The sequence below is a fragment of the Eretmochelys imbricata genome, chromosome 1, assembly GCF_965152235.1.
Source record: "Eretmochelys imbricata isolate rEreImb1 chromosome 1, rEreImb1.hap1, whole genome shotgun sequence".
NCBI lineage: Eukaryota > Metazoa > Chordata > Testudines > Cheloniidae > Eretmochelys > Eretmochelys imbricata.
In genome coordinates, this window is record NC_135572.1 from 221,972,235 (window position 1) to 221,991,066 (window position 18,832).

At 47.5% G+C, this 18,832-nt stretch overlaps 1 protein-coding gene across 1 annotated transcript in view; it reads left to right on the forward strand.

The window, feature by feature from the left end:
- LOC144269463 (scavenger receptor cysteine-rich type 1 protein M130-like) overlaps nt 1–16,506 on the forward strand; it is a 116,020-nt gene extending 99,514 nt beyond the window's left edge. The window contains exons 5-7 of the mRNA XM_077825202.1: nt 8,069–8,085; nt 12,950–13,253; nt 16,331–16,506. Of these exons, the coding sequence (XP_077681328.1) occupies nt 8,069–8,085; nt 12,950–13,253; nt 16,331–16,506 (497 nt within the window). The remainder of the gene's footprint in view (nt 1–8,068; nt 8,086–12,949; nt 13,254–16,330) is intronic.
- Nucleotides 16,507–18,832: the final 2,326 nt, after the last annotated feature.

Below are 18,832 nucleotides of genomic sequence, written 5' to 3' on the forward strand. Positions count from 1 at the left end.
CGTTGGATCCTGTTATACCTTTGTCTGCAAGATTTAAGAACCCCTTATCAAAGTTTTATTCTTCATGTAGGTTCTCAGAGACTGTGATCCAGTCACCCCCTAACCTTCTCTCTGATAATCCTTCTTAAATATTGGGCACCAGAACTAGACACAGTTTCTCCAGCAGTGGTAGAACAAGTGCCAGCTACAGAAGTAATAAAACCTCCCTGCTCCTACTCAATATTCCCCTCTTTCTACATCCAAGGATTGCATTAATGCTTTTGGCCACAGCATCACACTGGGAGATCATGTTCAGCTGTTTATCCACCATGAGCCCCAAGTCTTTCTCACGGTCACTGCTTCCTAGGAGAAAGTTCCCCCATCCAATAAGCAGGGTCTGCATTCTTTGTTCCTAGATGGATAACTTCACATTTGGTCACATTAAAACACAGATTAGTTGCTTGTGCCCAGCTTACCAAGTGATCCAGATCATTCTGTATAGTGACCTGTCGTATTAATTGTTTACTACTCACCCAGTCTGTTGTCATTTGCTAACTTTATCAGTGGTGACTTTATGGTTTTATCAGGTCACTGATAAAAAGGTTAAATAATATAAGGCCTGATATAAGATAATAATATATATAAATAATTAAATAATATAAGAACTGATCCCTGTGGGACTGCACTGGAAACACACCCACTCAATGATAAATCCCTGTTTACAGATACAGTTTGGGACCCACGTTGACCTGTAACCCCAACCTGATCTGAGTTTGGAAGATTAGATTATATATCTTGTGTTAAGGCATATTAAAATGCTTGAAGATAGCAAAATAGAAGCTATTGGAGCTGTAATGCAAGACATGCAAGCAGATTTACATAAGAATCTGTGTAACAACTAAGGTGGGCTTAAAAATAAGCTGAGGCCTGGTGGGCCTGTTAGTAGTTATGATAGCCTATGTAGCAAAGGAGTTAGCATGGCTGCTAAACCAAACATTATAGGATTTCACAATAGTTAGCAGCATGTATCTTGGGATACCAAAGGACACCACTGAAGCTGGAAATAATGGATTTCTAGGGGCTTTGTGGGGATTTGTAACATGGAGTAACCACATTCATGTATTGAAACCACTGGAAAAAGAATGACACAAAAAGAGATAATGCTAGCGACCAGAATGTAAATTATAGGCCCCAGAATGACAAATATGGGTAATGGGCTGAGACCTAAATCAAAAATGGTCCCAGAAGTGTGGAGGACATAAGGAAAAGGGTATAACAAGATGTTTTCAGATAAAGATACTACCTCACCTACCTCATCATTTTTATAAAAAGTTGGTCAGAGCAATGCCTAGTTGGGACATCGGGATGACAGGATGGTGGAAACCAGATCATCACTGTCCATTTCTGGTGCTCTCCACATACTGGTCTCTTCATCTTTATCTCTAACAGTCTCCATAAAATTGAGAGTATGTGAGACTTGGGGGTGGTTTATCTATCCATCTATCTATCTATCTATCTATCTCTCTAAATATAGGTGTGTGTGTTTGTATAATTATGCTTATGCTTGGATTTATTTGGATTTTAAATACATTTTAGCAAAGTCTTCCTCTTCCTATTTGTGTGATTCACCAATCTCGCTTGGTAATAACCTTAGGTAGCTCCCTGAGTAAGGAACCTGTTATTAGTGACCTGTGCAATTTGCACCCTGAACTTATCAAAGGCTACACCTGTCAGGTAGCTAGTTTTTAATTCATAACCAAGATGACATTATTTGTTAACAAAACTTGTAATCTCACCGAAAAGGGACATCAAGTTAATTTGACAGGATCCATTTTCCATAAACCCATGTTGTTTGGCATTAATTATATTATATTCATTTAATTCTCTATTAATTGAGTCCTGTATCAAAAGTTCTATAATTTTGTCTGGAATCGATATCAGTCTCACAGGCCTATAATTACCTTCAAGGGTTCTCCAACTGGGGGCCGTGACACCTCAAAGTGTTATGAAGGTATTATGTTAAGGGTTGCGAGCTGTTAGCCTCTGACCCCAAACCCTGCTTCGCCTCCAGCATTGATAATAGTGTTCAATATGAAAAAAAATGTGTTTTAATTGGTAAGGGTGATCACACTCAGAGACTTGATGTGTGAAAGGGACCACCAATAGAAAAGTTTGAGATCCACTGACCTAGGTCATGCTCTTTACCCTTTTTTAAATATTGGCACAACATTAGCTTTCTTCTAGTCTTTTGGAGCTTCTCCAGTGTTCCAAGAGTTATTGAAAACCAATACTAATGATACAAGAAGCTTCTTGGCCACTTCTTTTAAAACTCTTGGTTGCAAGTTATCCAGACCTGATTATTTTAAAATATCTAAAAGTAGCTGCTGTTTAACATTCTTCTGGGTTTCTGCTTCATCATCAGCCTTATCCTCATGTGATATGACTACATTATCTGACTGTCCCAAATACAGAATAAAAATACACAGTGAACATTCTGTTTTTCTGCATTGCTACTGACAATTCTACCATTTCCATCTAGCACTGGACCAATACCATTTTTAGGATTCTTTTTGTTGCTAGTATGCATTACAATTCCTTCTAATTGTCCTTAATTCTGCTAGCAATAGATTTCTCCTTGTATGCTTTTGCTTCCCTTACCAATTTTCCACAATTCCTGACTTCACATATATACTTATTCTTATCACATAACCTGTCTATCCACTTGTTATAATATATATAATAACAAGTGGATAGACAGGGTATGTGATTGCTCTCTCTCTCTCTCTTTCTCTCTCTAAATATTTTTAATGTTTATAGCAGCCTTCACTTCCCCTCTTAGCCAGGTCGGTTTACTTTTTAACTGCTGCAGCCTTCATCTTTCTTCTTTAAACCCCCTGCTAATAAAGCAGGAGATGAATTAATTATTAATTATTATTAATAATAATCACATTATTATTACATGTTTATTATTATAGCATCCAAAGGCCCATTCAGGTCACAAATACAGACACACTCCCAGCTCCAGAAAGCTGACAGTCTAAAAGACTCAAGAACAGATGCAGGATTGGAGAGGGGAGAAATAACAGAAGCAAATTCACATGGCGCTGATTGGTGCAATTTCCTGTTTTATCATTACTATTTGTTTGAGTAGGGGAGGGCTGAGTGAGGGGGAATGGCAGGATTGGGGCGGGGAGGTTGGTCAAAATAAAGAGAGGAAGGAAGGGGCAGAGGCAGAGCTCCTCATCTGCCAAGCTATTTGCTCTCAGGTGTTTTTCCAGAATCACAACAGAGCGGAGTCTCAAGGAGGGATTCGAAGGAGAATCAGGTGTTGGCTGCACAGATTTTTTCGGGGACTTTTCTCCATGCGGAAAGTCAGCCTGGGAGAAAATGCAAAGGTAAAGAGTTAAAGATGTTTTCCCTAATCCAAGTATTTGTAACAATTCTCTTTAGGAAGAGCCTGTGGTAGGTGTGGTGCCAGCCAGTTATTATTCTGAGCTATATGCCCCTTGCCTTGTGCTTGTTCCATTAATTGACTGTGTCCCAAGAATCAAGTAAACTTGTTTCCAAGGAGTCTTCCCCCTACTGACAGCACTGATGGGCATAATGTGTGCTAAACATCCTGCTACCGCAAGAGAGGGTCATGGCCTACTCAGGAAGCCCTAAGATCTGCCTCTACCACTAATGATCATGGTCTAGGCAGGAAACCCCAAGGTCTATTAGTAGAAGAACTGTCAATATTACAGGTGGTGCTGAGGTAATTCCTCTTGTACAACAGCTGATCTGAGTGAGACAACCTGGTTCTAGTGACATGTCCTTGTCTCCAGTTGGGCATGTCCTATACTGGGAATTGGTCTTATAATGATCACCTTTGGCACATGGGATTTCTTCCCTAGTTTTTAAAATAAGCTGTCTCTAATGTCTCCCAACTGATGTCTAATACAACACAGAATCTATGAGGGTGAGAAACAGCTTAGATACATACAGTTTGTACAGCAGTTTTTCTTCCCGCACCAGAGATGGGGGTTAGCCAATGATCTGAGGCTGTGGTAAACCTGACGTCGGGAGGGGGCCCATCACTCATATATGGTGATGTTTGTTGCTTTTGAGTTTTATTGGATGTTTTAGCTTCATACATTCACAGATGAAACCACTGATAATAACTAAAAAGGCAGATGGGTTTGCTATTGGTTCTTTCCCGCAGCTGATGCCAGTCTCTGAATCTATATATTTCCCTTCCACTGCTTTGTTCTCACTTGTCAGACACAGAGGAGCCCTGGCAGGTGCTTGCTTAGGTGCAACCAGTGCAGTGAGTGGGGGAACAGCAAGTCAGGCTGGCAATGAAGGGACATCTCTCCACTCTGGTGCTGTGGCTTCTTCTCCTCACAATTCAGGACATAGCAGGTAAGTCTCCTCTGTGTTTCACCAGGGGAGCTGGGTTAACTGGAAGTTAGGGTGGTGACTTTTACTGTCAACTCTTTACCATCGGTACAAGGCTTGGACTTTTCCTTTTGGGATTGGATCTTGCCACTGTTACCGAGGCTTTTGTTACCTTGAGATTGAACTATTGCAATAACCTCTGTGTGGGGCTGCACCTTAAAACTTTTCCGAGAATAAAGCTGGTGCAAATGGCAGCGACTTACTGAGCGGGGCATCTGGCTAGGAGCATGTTACAGCCGTGCTGCAGGGTCTGCACTGGCTGCCCAGCTCTGTGTGGAAGTTAAGGTGTTGGTGATGATTTATAAATTCCTAAATGGCCTGGGACGGGCCTCCCTGAGGGATCACCTCTCTACCCATGCTGTACTGTCACATCTGTCATCAGAAGGTTTGCCTGAGCTGGTTCCCCCTTTTATAAAGGAGAGAGTTGGCTGGTAGGGTGCTCTCTGTGAGGGCTCCAGGATGCTGGAACTTGATCTACTCTTTGGGTCAAAATAGCCCAAATTAGGTGACCTTCTGGGCACACTGCAACAGACACTTGTTTGGGGAGGGGGTGGGAAGGACTGACGCCATGCGTCATAATGAGAAATGGGTGGGAAGCAGTTTATATAGGTGTCTGTCTGGCTGAGATCCTGTTGAAATGGTCACTTAATGTGGCACGGATTTGAGTGTGTTATCAATGCGTCCGGGTGCCCAGAGCCTTGGCTGGGGATCACTTTAGTATTTTAAATCCAAACAAATACGTCAATAATTTGGGATCCAACAGAAATGTTTGTTTGGTCCAGAATCCAACAGCTCCAAGGGCCAAGTCCTGGCTCCTAACTCCCTCATTCACTCACTGAAACCAGTAGAAGTTTTGCAAGTTTGAGGTGAGCAGGATTTATCTAAATAAACCCAGAGGTGATTCCTCCCTCACAGGTGTGTGTGTTTGTGTGTGTTGGGGTGCAGTGTGCAATGCCCTGTGCCCTTGGGGGTACTGGAAGCTCTGCCAGCAGGAAGATCTATCCAGCAGGAGCCCTGCCTCCCTCCCCCAGGGCTTCTGCTGGAGCAGAGAAGCTTTGAATCCTAGCTGGAGTCTAGAGAAGCCCGACCAGCACAAGCGGCATGGCAGAGGTGCTTCATCAGGGCCTCTCATGGCCACATTGGTTTCATTCCCTCAAGGCCGCCCCTGCCCAGTTTCAGGGCCACTCTCATTTCTCCAGCACAGAGGGGGCTGAAGGCTCCTTGCTATCCAGTGTCCCAGCTGCAGGCAGACTTAACACCAGTGGGGGGAGAGGGGGCGGGGCAAGCAGACCATGGGTTACAGCAGCATGTGATGGGGCAATTCATGGTGTGAATCGGGCCCAAAGACTCCAAAACTGATTAAAAATAAGGTCCCAATCTAATGTGGGCCCAGATACAGTTCAAATAATACAGTGACTGGAACCTGCTAGGCTGGTGTTAACAGCACGAGAATGATCCATGTGTCTGGCAGGGCAGTGAACTGCTCCTCAGTAGCTGGGTCACGGGAACCCGATGTGCTGCTGCGCCAGCCTGAGAAACTGACCCTGACCTTCATAAACAGCAAGGTCAGTCTCAATTATTGTCTTCGAGAAAAACCTGCCCTGATGTATATTTCACAGACAGCTCAGTCACTGTGTGGTGAGTAGGGGGCTGGAACCCAGAAAATCCTGAGTAAACTGACTGTTCATCAGGTTACTTGGAGTTTATATTTCAAATTCTCAAGAAGTTCATATATAATGTGCTGGGGTTAGAGCCCATGACACAGCTGTGCATGACCAAAAGGCAGAGAATTCTATAGTGACCCCTTGTGAGGGATAAAGGACTGTGCAGTTATTTGTGGATAGTGTCCTATAATGATGCCAAGCACATGTTCAGCTCAATGGATTTTTGTTGGACTGAGGAACATATGTGCATCATCCTCTAGAAAGTTTTTGTTTTCTTTAGGAAGTTTGAGTATGTTTCACATGATGCAGACAGAGTGAGGCAGGGGTGTATGCAATGTAGGGGATATCACCATGTAGCTACTTTTTCCTTTCCCTCAGTGCCCCAATCCTCCTCCCTGAGTCCCGAGTAGAGGCCATGTCAGTCTTTGCCAGAAGATCGTGTTTCACAATTATTGGCCTATTTAAATTGTGTGGAAAAACAAATTTGTACAATGATGTGGGGTGCAGGCAAACAAATGAGAAAATATCAGGGATGGACAAAAGCCACGAGTTTCATTCCCAGACCCAGATGTGAACTTCCCCAGGGTTCAGGGTGCTGCATTTGGGTCATTATTCCAAGTTGGGCCACAGAATTAGTGGAAATATAAGATTGTTATTTTCAGGGTCGGATTTACACCTTATGCACCTCTAGGCACAGCATCTTCAGTGCCCTATCCCCTCCCCATGTGGCCCTGCCTGGAGCCCCCCTCCCACATCCCCATGTGGCCCTGTGCCCCCCAGCAGCCCTGTGTGGCCCACTCTGCCTCCTGACTTGGCTCCAAGAAGGCTGCTGTAACTTTTCACTTGAGGAAAAAATGCATTGTCATAAATATAAAGGGAAGGGTAACCACCTTTCTGTATACAGTGCTATAAAATCCCTCCTGTCCAGAGGCAAAACCCTTTCACCTGTAAAGGGTTAAGAAGCTAAGGTAAGTAACCGCTGGCACTTGACCCAAAATGGCCAATGAGGGGACAAGATTCTTTCAAATCTGGAGGTGGGGGAACAAAGGGTTGGTCTGTCTGTGTGATGCTTTTGCTGGGAACAGATCAGGAATGCAGCCTCACAACTCCTGTAAAGTTAGTAAGTAATCTAGCTAGAAAATGCGTTCGATTTTCTTTTGTTTAATGGCTTGTAAAATGAGCTGTTCTGGAGGGAATGTGTATTCCTGTTCTTGTGTCTTTTTGTAAGTTAAGGTTTTGCCTAGAGGGATTCTCTCTGTTTTGAATCTGATTACCCTGTAAGGTATTTACCATCCTGATTTTACAGAGGTGATTCTTTTACCTTTCCTTTAATTAAAATTCTTCTTTTAAGAACCTGGTAGACTGTTCATTGTTCTTAAGATCCAAGGGTTTGGGTCTGTGTTCACCTGTACCAATTGGTGAGGATATTATCATCAAGCCTTCCCCAGGAAAGGGGGTGTAGGGCTTGGGGGAGATATTTTGGAGGAAGACATCTCCAAGTGGGCTCTTTCCCTGTTCTTTGTTTAAAACTCTTGGTGGTGGCAGCATGTGGTTCAAGGACAAGGCAAAGTTTGTACCTTGGGGAAGTTTATAACCTAAGCTGGTAAGAATAAGCTTAGGGGGTCTTTCATGCAGGTCCCCACATCTGTACCCTAGAGTTCAGAGTGGGGAAGGAACCTTGACATGCATCCACAACCTGCCTGCTAGGTGTTTGCTGCTGCCCGCCAGACCAGTCAGCCTCAGCCTGCTCAGGCTGTTCTGGCACCACAGTGGCCTCTGGTGGGCAATAGGCAGAACCGCAGCACCTTTTTTGCGGAAAAATAAATTCTGCCTCCCTCAGACAAGAATTCTGCACGTGCTGCAAATGTCACATAAGGGGAGGGGGCATGACGTGAAACAACATGAGACAAGAGGCTTGTGGGGCATCTTGGCAGGGAGCGGGGCAGATAGGAGGCTCCCTCCCAAGAAATCCTGAGCAGTGCAGGCAGAGGGGAGGGATAGCTCAGTGGTTTGAGCATTGGCCTGCAAAACCCAGGGTTGTGAGTTCAATCCTTGAGGGGGCCATTTGGGGCAAAAATTGGGGATTGGCCCAGCTTTGAGCAGGGGGTTGGACTAGATGACCTCCTGAGGTCTCTTTCAACCCTAATCTTCTATGATTAGCAGCAGTAGGGCAGTAAACTACCCCAAAATACCTCAAATTGCAACTGCTAACCCCCCCCCCCAGGCAACTTACAGCTAGAAAATCTCATACTTGGCAACCTTCAGTGCCCCTACAATGCCAGAACCCCATGGCACGTGCCTACTTTGCCTAACTGGAAATCCAGTCCTGGTTATCCAGAGAGGGGCTGATGGTTGCCATCAGGGAGTCCTCAATCCAAAGACTATCACAGACCTCATGAAAGCCAATGGCTAGGCCAAGCACTCTCTTTTAGGCTCAACAGATAGAGCAATCAAGATCCTTTATGTAGTTGAACAATGCTGGCTCTGATGCGACTCAACTGAGAGTGCCAATTCAGGACAAATTGCTTAAAGCAGGACGGTTACAGCCCAAGGCTGGGGTTTCTGTGCACACCAAGGCAAACCAAATGAGCCAAACAAAGAAGACTTTGGTTTCACCCTACTGGCTAACCATAAGTCACACAAGCAATTCCCTTAGACACTCCAGTTTCCCAGTATCACCACCAGTGCCACTTGTTATGGGGGAAAATGATTATGAAACCAATACCCCAGTAAAAGAAAAGAGGTTCTCTCGATCCCAAATCCGCTCTGACCCACAAATCACGCTGTTGCAAAACCTTTAGAATCTAAAATCTAAAGGTTTATTCATAATAGGAAAAAGATATAGATGAGAGCAAGAATTGGTTAAATGGAATCAACTACATACAGTAATGGCAAAACTCTTAGTTAAGGCTTGTAGCAGTGATGGAATAAACTGCAGGTTCAAATCAAGTCTCTGGAGTACATCCACGGCTGGGATGGGTCATTCAGTCCTTTGTTCAGAGCTTCCGTTTGTAGCAAAGTCCTTCCAGAGGTAAGAAGCAGGATTAAAAACAAGATGGAGGAGCTGCAGCAGTCTTTTATAGTCTTTTGTCATGTGGACTCTCTTTCTTTGCTCCAGAAACAAGCATTGGGGCACACGGCAAGAAAAAACCTTGGCGATCTGTCCATAGGCAGGTCCCTGTATACCTTGCTGAGCCACAAGGTGTATCCGCCTTCTTTCAATGGGTCAGTTGTATAGCTGATGGTCCTGAATGGGCTATCCAGCAGGCTAGGCAGAGCTGACACCAACTTGTCTGGGGTGTTCCCCAGAAGCATAGCACAAGTTTGAAATACAGACAGTATAGAGCCAATATTCATAACTTCAACTACAAAATTATACACATATACAGAGAGCATAATTATAATCAGCCAATCATAACCCTCCCATAGACACCTCACACGACAACCTTTGTACAATATTTGATGCAAATATATAACAGAGGTTGCAACAGCGATCTATACGGTTACAGATTCTGTCAATAACGTCACAGTAGTTAAAACATCTGCAGACAGCGGGGGCTACTGCCAAAGGCACTGGGCACATGGGCATGGCAGAGCTAAGCCAGGGGTTTCCCTTGTTCCCAATGCAGGGGCTAGGATGCTGGCGTCAGACTGTCTGAGGGAGAAGCCAGTAGAAGGAGTTGTGAGCGGGATCCTGGAAGGGAGCAAAGAAACAAAGCCTGCTGGAGCTCGCTGGAGGGGCAGGCTGGGGATTTCTGAAGAAGGAAACTGCCGGCTGTTGTTAGGTTTTACTGTGTACAGGGAAACAGGACTCTGTGTGCACGTAGCTAGAGCAGCGTTACAGCCTTGGGTCCTGCCACAAGCGAACATTGCTGAGTTAACTCCATTGAAAAAAATCCCCCTTTTTCCTAGTGCAGACCAGGCACAAGGGGTTTCCTTTGGGACCGGATTGAACAGAGCGGCACCTGGATAACCTTCCTTGTGGATTACAGCAAAAGAAGTGTTTTATATTTGTTTGGCATTGAAGAAGCGGGATGGTCTGGTCACATACTGGTGTGAACTGCACTCTTCTCTGAGCTCCATGGAGGCTCCATAAACACGGTGTCCCTGGCTCAGCCATCCACTGCTGCAACCAGCCTGTTCCAGGGCTCACAGTGGAACTCTGCATGTAGCCGTAACTCATGGGCATTGTAACGATGCCCATACTTGCTCCCAGTCTCAGGGACAGCCCTGGGTCTTCAAACCCTGTCCTGGGGACCAGTTCTCCCAGCCAGTATCCCAGTGACCACTCCTCACATTTCCTGTTAATTGCCTGTCTCCCAGCAGCCAGCTTTCCCTCTCCACAACCCCCAGAGATGCAAACAGCTCTAGAGACAACTGAGGACAGCGGGGGGGAGTCAGAGCTGGCTACTGGGGGACAAGTCAATGGCAGGGAGTGGAGCGGAGAGTCTGCTGCTCATCTGGGGAAGGAGCAGCCTGTACTTGCAGGGTAGAGAGGCCACGTAGAAAGGGGAGAAGAGGAGGGAGGAAGAGCCCAGGGGACGCAGGCGGGAAGAGACCAGCCGGGGGGCTGGAACAATTTGTATAGTGGGGGTGCTAAAAGCATGTAGGCAAACTGTAAACCCTGTATATGATGGAAACCACTTCACACCAAGGGGTGCGGAAGCGCCCCCAGCAGCCCTAGTTCCAGCACGTATGGAGACCAGCGGAAGAGAGAAACGTGTAGGAAGCAACTTTCCTTTTAAGCACCACTTTCCTCTTCTGAGTGTTGGAGCCTGTGGCACTAGTGTCCATATGGGGGCGCTGATTTCAGTCCAAGAGAGGCCACTGCGGTTTAGCTCAATCCTGTGCCCAGTCGATTTAGCTGAATCCCCATGAGCTGCTCTTGGCCTGAGACTGCAGGGCCCACACAGGGATGTCACCTGTCGCACTGGGGCAGGTCGGGAGAGGAAGCTCCGGTGGGGAGCAGTATTGCCAAGCGCCACAGATCAAAAACCATGAGACTATAAAAACCATCCACTCTTGCTTCTCAGTCTGTCTTTGGACTGTAGATCCCCCCTCTACGCCTCTGCCAGCATGGGGTGAGAATCGCAGGCTGAAAAGTCACCCTTAGTGCACCCGAATTGCACGACTCCCCCTGGCTGCTCAGCTGGAGACTGCGCTTACCCTCCCCTCACCCCTGAGACCGGGAACTGCCGTCCATTGCCCAGCACTGCCTTCGCTCTCCCTCCTGGTTCAGTTCCTCCGACAGACGAAGGGCTGGCTGGGAAAGAGCTTGACAGCCCCTGAGCTAATTCATACAGCATGGTTCACACTCACACACAGAACTTCTGTTACTGTTCAGGGGTGAGTTACAGACAGAGATACTGGAGACCTTCACAATGACATCAACCACTCACATCAGCTATAATGTCACTGTAAACACAACAGGATTGATTTAGTCTTTTGCAAACAGCAACACTTCCCTGACCCCCCTACCCCCCGCTAAACTTCTCTGCCTGAGACTGGGAAGCACTGTCCCCATACTAGAGCCCCCTCCCCTCTCCTCCCCATCTCTCCTGCCCCTCCCACTCCTGACCCCATCCCCTCCCTACTCCAGACTCCATTTCCCCTCCCCAATACTCCCTCCTGTCCCCCTGCTGCAGGCTACCTCCACTCCCTCCCATCCTCTGCGCCACACCCCTCCCCTCCTCACCCTCTTGCTGCCCTGCTTCAGGCCCCCTGCATCCTTCCCCACCCCTCCCTCCTCCTTCCCCATTTATAAGAGCCCATCTTCTCCCCATGCCTCCTTCTTTCCCCCTCTCTGCTCTCCCCCTCCTGCCCTGATTCCTCACCCCCTCCTCACTTCTTAATCCTGTCCCTCACTCCAGACCCCCTCCTCTCTCCACGTCTCCATGCAGACACCCTTCTCTAAACCCCTTCTCCTCCCCTCCCTCCTTCCCCCTGCTCCATAACCTCCTCCAACCCCATGCTCCCTGCTCTATCTCCAGACCACCCTCCGCTCCATCTCCACTCCTCCCTCCTGCCCCAATTTCAGATCCTTGTCCCCTCTCCTACACTCCCTGCTGACCCTCTCTCCTGCTTCCCTGTTAAACCCCACTGCAGACACCCCCCCACTTCTCCCTCCCACACCACTCTGACCTCCCTCCCACCCTCCACTCCAGACCCTCCTCCCTCTGTCCCTCCTGCCCCCGTTACAGACTCTCTCCCTTCCCCACCCTCTTTCCTCCCCTTGCTCCAGAACCCCCTCCCCACCCTTCCCTCCGGCCGACTCATCGTCTTTACCCCAGTCCCTTGCAATCCTTGAATCTGCCTCCTGTCCCCGCAGTGCCCTGCTCCCCTCACTCTCCCCAGCCTCCTTTCACAGGGTCTCTGCTGCCCGTCATGGTCCCGGGGTCCTCTCCAGCCCCCTCAGCCACACAGAGACAGCTGTGTTCCCAGTGGGCTTTAGTGGGAAGTGGCAGCCAGCTTTACTCAGAGCGGCCATATGCCCACATGCTGACAGACTGTAGGGAGATGGCGGCATCTCGCTGACTTCAGCCCCAGTGACAGGAGATGGCGCCATTTGGAATAAGGGAAACTCCATGAGTTGGTGCCTTTCATCGTGTTCTCATGAGACAGGTAAAAATTCCCCAAACCACCAGAGTGGAGATAAAATGGTGAGAGCTGCAGCACTGACAGCCCCGAGCATGAGGCTCTGAGACATGGGAAGGTGGCGCCATGAGGCAGCTCTGGGCATGTCCCATTCTCCTGGCTCTGGGCGCGGATCCCCTGCTGGCGGGCGCGGACTCTGCTGTTATAACGCTGAGGAGGGGGCTCCCTGCTCACTCTGACCCTGCTCTGTGTCTCTCTTTGAAGGTGCCAACGAGCTGAGGCTGGCGGATGGAGGCAGCCCCTGTGCCGGGAGAGTGGAGGTTAAACACCAGGATCGGTGGGGGACAGTGTGTAGTTATCGCTGGGACGTGACAGATGCTGGGGTTGTCTGTAAGCAATTGGGATGTGGAGCTGCTGTCGGTGCCCCTGGCTGGGGTCATTTTGGAGCAGGATCTGGACCAATTTGGCTTGATGACGTTGCCTGTGATGGTACCGAGTCTGCCCTCTGGCACTGTAGGAACAGTGGATGGGAAATAAATTACTGTGTTCATGACTATGATGCTGGAGTGACCTGTTCAGGTAAGAATCAGCCAGCTCAGTCCTGAAAGGCAAATCCCCTCAGACAAAAGGACTTGAACCCAGAGGACATCATGTGCCTGTGACCCTAGTGAGAGATGAACAAATAACAGAGCAAGTCCTGTCATTATTGTTATTACTGAGCTGTAATTATTACTGTTCAAGACACTGGCCACCGAGGATCCCCCTGTGTGACTGTGAAGCATTTTCATAATCTCATCTCCAGTTGTTTCCATGCCACATATTTCCATTCCCTTTCCCTTTCCCTCAGAATGGGTCTAAAATGCAGATAGGAGAGAAAATGAAAAAGGAAAATGTCACTTAGGCTCCTAAGTCACTGCGTCACTTTTGAAAATGTTACATTCATGCCAAAATCCAGACCCAGACAGCCAACTGCAGAAGTACAGAGGATGAGGCATTTATGTAGCCCCTTTGCCACCCTCATAGGGTGATGGAGGAATGGGCAGATTCTCCCAGCTTGGCCAGAATTAGATTTAGCCGAGAGCACTCCCCCATCTGCTCTGTTACTTCTCACATTTTGGACCAACCAGTAATAGAAAATTTCAAAATCTGTGATACCCTGTAGATCTAGCATAGCATAGAGGGCTCAGCCAAACATAAAACTCTACCCCACACAGCACAGGAATATCATATTATGGAGGCATTTACTGTGACTGAATAGTTAACATTACAACTACAGACCCATGATGTTTTATTTTTAACTCCTCTCTTTTTAACATTTAGTAGGAATAATATCATCACTAAGCCTCCTCTTCCCTGGACAGAGGTGCAGGGCCAGCTTATAGGGACAACCCGGGATTTCTTACTCAGGCAATCGGCCACTGACTGTAATGTGAGTTTGCTTTGTACAAACTGAGTAGAAGCAGAATAAAGGACGCAGGATTGGGCCCATTCAGAATTATTACAGAAATAACCAGCCAGCCATCAACAAACTAGCCCTGTGCACTGGATATCACTGAGAACAAACACATATTGTAAGAGAGACGTTTCTGCACAAAGCGATTTTTGAGAGATGCCATCCTGACAGAATACTAGAAAACTTTTGTCTTCTTATTTGTAGTGTTGCTGTAGCCGTGTTAGTCCCAGGATATTAGAGAGACAAGGTGGGTGAGGTAATATCCTTTATTGGACCCACTTCTGTTGGAGAGAGACAAACGTTTGATCTGACAGAGAAGAGCTGTGTGTAAGCTCAGAAGCTTGTCTCTTTCACCAACAGGAGAGGGTACAATAAAAGATATTACCTCACCCACCTTGTCTCTCTCAACCCCTTCTCGTCCAGCTTTCAGTTTTCATTTCTGGTTGGATTAATACCAAACTTTGCCAAAACAGTCTCCTCTGCCAAGGTCCCTGCCTCTGTCAGTGCACAGGCTGGATGGTGCCCAGGGAGTGAATCAGGGGTGCACAGTGACAGAGGCTGTTGTCTATAGGCCCACAGCCTTATTGGTTGCAGCAGCAGCATCACCATCATGGGCGATCCCTCCATTCAAGGATGATCTCTACCACAGATTTACAGATGGGTCCTGAAATGACTCAGGAGTCTGATCCTGGAACCAGAGATCTGCCCTCAGTACATACTGATGTTGCCTGATGGGTTTGCTGCCTGCTGGGAGAAAGTTCTTTTTCTTTCCTTCCTTCTCTCTCTCTTTTCAACTTCAAAGGCAAGGCACTTCTCCTTGAAGAGCGCCACTGCCTGATGGAGGATATAGCTTCAGTGTGATCGGTTGGTTGCTTGCTCCTCCCAGCTTGTAATGTCCACTTGAGTTTTCTTGAGATACGCTTTCAGTGTGTCTTTGTAGGGTTTCCTCTGACTACCACGGGATCTCTGACCATGGGTGAGCTGAGAGTAGAGGGCTTGTTTTCAGAGGCAAGAGCCTGGCATCCGCACACAATGTCCAGCCCAGCGGAGTTGGTGAGTGAGGATCATTGCTTCAATGCTGGTGACATTCGCTTCAATGAGGATGCTGGTGTTAGTGCAGCGATCTTCCCACTTGATGCAAAGGATCTTCCAGAGTCATCATGGGTGGTGCCTCTCCAGACTCTTGAGGTGCTGTCGATAGGTCACCCAGGTTTTGCATCTATAAAGGAGTATAGGAATAACAATTGTCTCATAGACCTGGATCTTGGTTTCCTCCCGTAGGTCACAGTCTGTGGAAATGCGCCAGAGCAATCTCCTACAGGAAGCACTTGCACAATGGATCCTGTGCTGGATCACACTGCACATTTTTGCATCTTGAGAAAGTTGGCTACCGAGGTAACAGAAGTCCTCAACGCTCTCCAAAGTCTGTCCCTCGATGGCGATTAAGGTGGCTCATGTGCAAGACCTGAAGCAGGCTGATAGAGCACTTTCATTTTCTTGATACTGAGTGAGAGTTGTAGGCTTCGGTAAGCTTATACCAAAAAAATCCAGTGAGGACTGAAGGTCATTTTCAATGTGTGTGATGCTGACACAGTCATCAGCATACTGAAGGTCAGTAATGAACGAGGAGAGGACTTTAGACTTTGAGCGGAAACGTCAAAGATTAATAAGCTTCCCATCCATTCTGTATTGAATGTCAACTCCAGTGGGGAGGCGGTCTTTAACAAGGACCAAAATGACTGCTAAATACATGGAGAGCAGGGTTGCGGCAAAAACACATCCTTGCAAAACCCCAGTTTTGATAACGAAAGGATCCATCTCCAAGCCATTACAGAGAATGGTGGCAGTCATCTCATCATGAAGACGCCTTAGGCCCTTAATAAATTTTGGAGGGCAGCCAAATCTGGCCAGCACCTTCCACAGGGCTTCGCGATTGACAGAATCAAAGGCCTTTGGGAAATCAATAAAGGCCATGTACAGATCCTGATTTTGCTCCCAAGTCTTTTACTGGATTTGGTGGGCAACGAAGATCTTGTCGGTTGTCCTGCAGGATGGTGTGAAACTGCACTGAGATTCCAGCAATATTTCTTTAGCAAGGGAAAGTAATTGGTTTAAGAGGATACGGGTGAGAATTTTCCCTGCTGTAGATAGCAAGTCAATGCCACAATAATTTCCAGACTCCAATTTATCTCCTTTCTTAAAGATTGTAACAACGTTAGCATTTCTCAAGTCTTACGGAATCTTCTCATGATACCAAATTTGAAGAAAAATGAATCTCCCGACAACTTCGCTCTGAGGATCATTGGAGCACACAAGCCCCTTCACCGCAACAAGCTGATGGTCCCCAAAGAGGAGCTGCACCAGTGGCAAGATATGTAACCAATAAAATTATGCCGAAATTATGCTCCTGACTGCTGTGACCAGAGTGGCACCAGGCACTAGAACGGAGATGAGGGAGACTGTATCCACCTATTGGGCCCAGGCAGTGTGAGGAGGAAGCTACCTGAATTGAATGCAGAACAGGGTGGTTGGGGAAAGCAGATGAGGATAAGGATGCAGGGGGAATATTCTGAGTCCGGAGGCTGGTGGATGAAGAGAAACTGGGACTGGGAGAGAAAACGGGAGATGGGGACTGGCTGGGCAAGGAGACTGGGACTGGGAGGAGCAGGAAAGAGACTAGGACTGGCTAGGCAGGGCAATTAGGACAGGGAGTAGGAGGGGAGAGACTGTGACATGCTGAGCGGGGAGCTGTGGGAGTCTGGGACTGACTGGGTGAGGAGTCTGGGACTAGGAACCAATGGGGAGGAACTGGAGGTGGGTGAGGAAACAGACCAGATGAGGAACCAGGGTGTCAGGGGAGTCTAAGACTAACTGGGTGACGAGACTGGAATAAGCAGCCAGAGTGGGCTGTGGGAGACTGAGAGCAGATCTACATGAACATTTAGTGCGTGGCAAGCCGGGGTGTAAATCTACCCTGCACTGTCCTGTCATGCACCGAGTGTCCATGTGGACGGTGTGGCTGCGCACTGAGTCCTTGTCGACACTACTGCTTACGTTGATGTAAGTTACATCGCTCAGGGGTGTGAAAACACCTTCCCCCCAAGCAATGTAACTTACATTGACTTAAAGCAGTGTCTCCATCGCACTAGGTCAGCGGGAGACGCTCTCCCACCATCAGAGCTTCTGCCTCTCGATGAGGTGGACTAATTATGTAGACAGAAGAGCGCTCGCCCATCGACGTAATGCATCTTCACCAGACGTGTTAAATCGGCTCCGCTGCACGGATACAGTGGCACTGATTTAGTGTGGGAGCGAAGAGAAGCCCGAGCAGTTCCCTTGTGTGCTTTGATCTCTCCCGGCTCCAAGCACTAGGGGACTGTTAGTTCGCAGCAGCTGGCTCCGCACAGACACTGAGTGTGCAGCAGGCTAATGCAAGGTAAATTTACACTCCAGTTTCACACGAGCTAAGTGTGTGTAGAGAGAAACCCTGAGACAGGAAGAGGCATCCAGGGAGGGGAGCTGGGGCTTGGGGCAGACAGGACAACCCAAGGCAGGGATAAGTGTGAGAAACAGATCAGCTGAGGACCCCAGAGGGGAAGGACAGCACAGAGAACAGGGGGAAACTGGGACTAGGCTGGGGAAGTTAGAGGTGAAGTCCAAGATTGGCTTGTCCAGGAGACTGGGCCTGGGGATGAGAAGCTTGAGGAGTGTAGACTGGCACTGGGTAGAGAAGAAGAATGGGACTGGGACACAGAGCAAGGGATGGAGAAGAGACAGGACCGATACAGGGACTGCTCGGAGGGGATGGCGCAGAAGGGGTTAGGCTTTGGGGAACAGGGGAAGACGGGTCTGTCACTACAAGGACACACACCTCTCCAGAGCCTGGAATGGAACCAGGATCCCTGAGTTTTGCCATTCCCCTGCTATCAGCAAATATCTGTCAAACCCTCCAACAAAATTTTCTGATCCCACTCTAGTGCTGGTCCACAAACAGGATGACAACCTGCTACTGTCAAGGTTCCTTCCCCACTCTGAACTCTAGGGTACAGATGTGGGGACCTGCATGAAAACCTCCTAAGCTTACTTTTACCAGCTTAGGTTAAAACTTCCACAAGGTACAAATTAATTTTACCTTTTTCCCTTGGATTTCCACTGCCACCACCAAACTTTATCTGGGTTTACTGGGAAACGGAGTTTGGACACGTCTTTCCCCCCAAAATCCTCCCAACGCTTGCACCCCACTTCCTGGGGAAGGTTGGGTAAAAATCCTCACCAATTTGCATAGGTGACCACAGACCCAAACCCTTGGATCTGAGAACAATGAAAAAGCATTCAGTTTTCTTACAAGAAGACTTTTAATAGAAGTAAAGGAATCACCTCTGTAAAATCAGGATGGTAGATACCTTACAGGGTAATTAGATTCAAAACATAGAGAATCCCTCTAGGCAAAACCTTAAGTTACAAAAAAGACACACAGACAGGGATAGTCATTCTATTCATCACAGCTCTTTTCTCAGCCATTTAAAGAAATCATAATCTAACACATACCTAGCTAGATTACTTACTAAAAGTTCTAAGACTCCATTCCTGTTCTGTCCCCAGCAAAAGCAGCATACAGACAGACCCAGACCCTTTGTTTTTCTCCCTCCTCCCAGCTTTTGAAAGTATCTTGTCTCCTCATTGGTCATTTTGATCAGGTGCCAGC